The sequence below is a fragment of the Sinocyclocheilus grahami genome, unplaced genomic scaffold (genome assembly GCF_001515645.1).
Source record: "Sinocyclocheilus grahami isolate Dianchi unplaced genomic scaffold, SAMN03320097.WGS_v1.1 scaffold1270.1, whole genome shotgun sequence".
NCBI lineage: Eukaryota > Metazoa > Chordata > Actinopteri > Cypriniformes > Cyprinidae > Sinocyclocheilus > Sinocyclocheilus grahami.
This window is the reverse complement of record NW_015506449.1, coordinates 305,758-308,007: the sequence shown is the minus strand read 5'-3', so window position 1 is coordinate 308,007 and position 2,250 is coordinate 305,758. Positions and strand designations below refer to the sequence as shown.

The window sequence follows — 2,250 nt, the reverse complement described above, 5'->3', positions numbered from 1 at the left end:
CACACACACACACACACACACACACACACACAGACACTCACTCACACACAACACTCTCACACACACGCACGCACGCACACACAGAGTGGTGTAAAACCTGCAGTTTCTCACAGTCAACACTGCACTGATGAATTGAATATTATTATTGAGTTATTTACACACAGCAGCTCTTCATCATCAGTCTCTTCATCTCGTCATTCGTCTGCAGAATTGAATCGTGTTGATTCTCAGCTGCTCTGATTCGGATTCATTTCCCAACACTCTCTGACCTTTAAACCACTACTAACGGTGAACTCGAGGAGATAAAGCGGAGACTCATCATCGTTTGGCTCGTTTTGAAGGTGGTTCGTCAGATTTCTGTGCTCCACGTGTGCGAGGAAGAGCAGGACTGGAGTCACGCTTGCATCCCCTCACCGATCTGAGACACAGAGAGAGACAGTTCACTCACACACTGCAGGAATGTTTATGATCTACTACTGCTAAAGATCACACTGCATCAGACACTGTAACCCATAATGCAAAGCGCATAACCTGTTCTTTCATTTCCAGTGTGACAAATGAACAGTAAGTGATGTCTTTCTTGACTCATTATTGGATCAGACTCACAAAGTTCAGACATTTTTACACAAAACTGAGTCAAAATGCTAAATATCTGTATTCACCAGCTGATACCTGAACACCACTCACTGAATTACATTAAATATGAAGCATGAGGCCATGTGACAGTTCAGCAAACTACTGTTTGAACAACTTAAATTAGAGCAATTAATACAGTACTACAACTGTACTATAATGAGTAAGAAAAAAGAATAGATTTAAAAATAGATAAATAAACACAGCACTAATGAGGCTCTATCTAAGCAGACGGTGTGTAGTACACTAGTCTTCATTCTGAACTTTGTCAAACAGTATTTCTCAGATGTACAGACCGTGTGTTCGGGGAGTTTTCCTCTTTCCCGCTGAGTTTACTGACAGCTCGAGTGGACGGTTTGCTGGGTTTATTCCTGAAAACAAACGAGAGAGATGAGTCTTCATTGGCTGAGCCGTGAGCATCGCAGCATCAGACGTCTGTCGTACTTCTCTGCCTCCAGACGAGACGCGGCGCGGGTCGTCGCTCTGCTTCGGGTCTCTTCTTCATCATCCTCTTTCTCTCCGTCTCTTTTATCTGAGGCTCCTGTGTCTGTGAACGAGAGAACCACTCACGGTCGAATAGAACAAACGTCGCACGTGATAAGAGATACATATGAAATCTGCAGAGCAGGAGGGTGCGAGGACTGGAATTGGGAACCGCTGATGTAGCCTATTGTAATGTTGTCTCTGGTGTTCTGGTCTGTGAGTGTAAATGCATTCAGAGGGCGTGGCTTTGGATGGCGATTGCAGGGAGGGTGGGACCTTCGCTTTCAGTGCTATCAGGCTAAAGTTAGCATTTTCCAAAATCTCCTACTGCACCTTTAATATCCTAATGATTTTTAGCATAAAAGAAAAATGTATAATTTTGACCCATACAATGTATTGTTGGCTATTGCTACAAATATCCCCCAGCGACTTGACTTACTGCTTTTGTGCTGCAGGGACACAAATAAATGAGTGAGTAAGTAAATACAGTATTATAAGAAAAGAAAAATATAATGAAAAAATGAATTCAAATATACAGATTAAAACAAACTTATAAGTTATTAAATTAGATCAAAATAATAAAAGTTAGATTAAAAAACAATACAGTGTAGAGTAAATACAGTACGATAATAAGAAATAAACATAATAATGTAACTTAATAGAAACTAATTATTTTCCAATCATATTTTATATATATTTACAATATTAATATTTGACAATAGGCTATAAAATTGGGTCTACACACCAGAGTCGTCTGTAGCAGAGGATGTTTTGGAGGGTCGTCCGAGGCGGGCCGGTTTCTGCTGCCGGTCCTCCTGAACACACACACACACGCACGTACGCACGCACACACACACACAGACAGACAGACAGACACACAGTGACAGGCAAACAGACAGACAGACACGCACGCAGACAGACAGACAGACACACATAGACAGAGACACACATAGACAGAGACAGAGACACAGACAGACAGACAGAGACACAGACAGACAGACAGACACACAGTGACAGGCAAACAGACAGACAGACACGCACGCAGACAGACAGACAGACAGACACACATAGACAGAGACACACACAGACAGACAGAGACAGAGACACAGACAGACAGACAGAGACACAGACAGA

General features: G+C 42.2%; 1 protein-coding gene across 1 annotated transcript in view; it reads right to left on the bottom strand.

The window, feature by feature from the left end:
• Nucleotides 1–20: 20 nt before the first annotated feature.
• The window catches only part of LOC107568666 (biorientation of chromosomes in cell division protein 1-like 1), a 7,194-nt gene continuing 4,964 nt past the window's right edge, over nucleotides 21–2,250 (bottom strand). The window contains exons 7-10 of the mRNA XM_016254643.1: nucleotides 1,862–1,931; nucleotides 1,078–1,180; nucleotides 930–1,004; nucleotides 21–418 (exon numbers count right to left, since the gene is read on the bottom strand). Coding sequence (XP_016110129.1) covers nucleotides 319–418; nucleotides 930–1,004; nucleotides 1,078–1,180; nucleotides 1,862–1,931 — 348 coding nt within the window. The 3' untranslated portion in view covers nucleotides 21–318. The remainder of the gene's footprint in view (nucleotides 419–929; nucleotides 1,005–1,077; nucleotides 1,181–1,861; nucleotides 1,932–2,250) is intronic.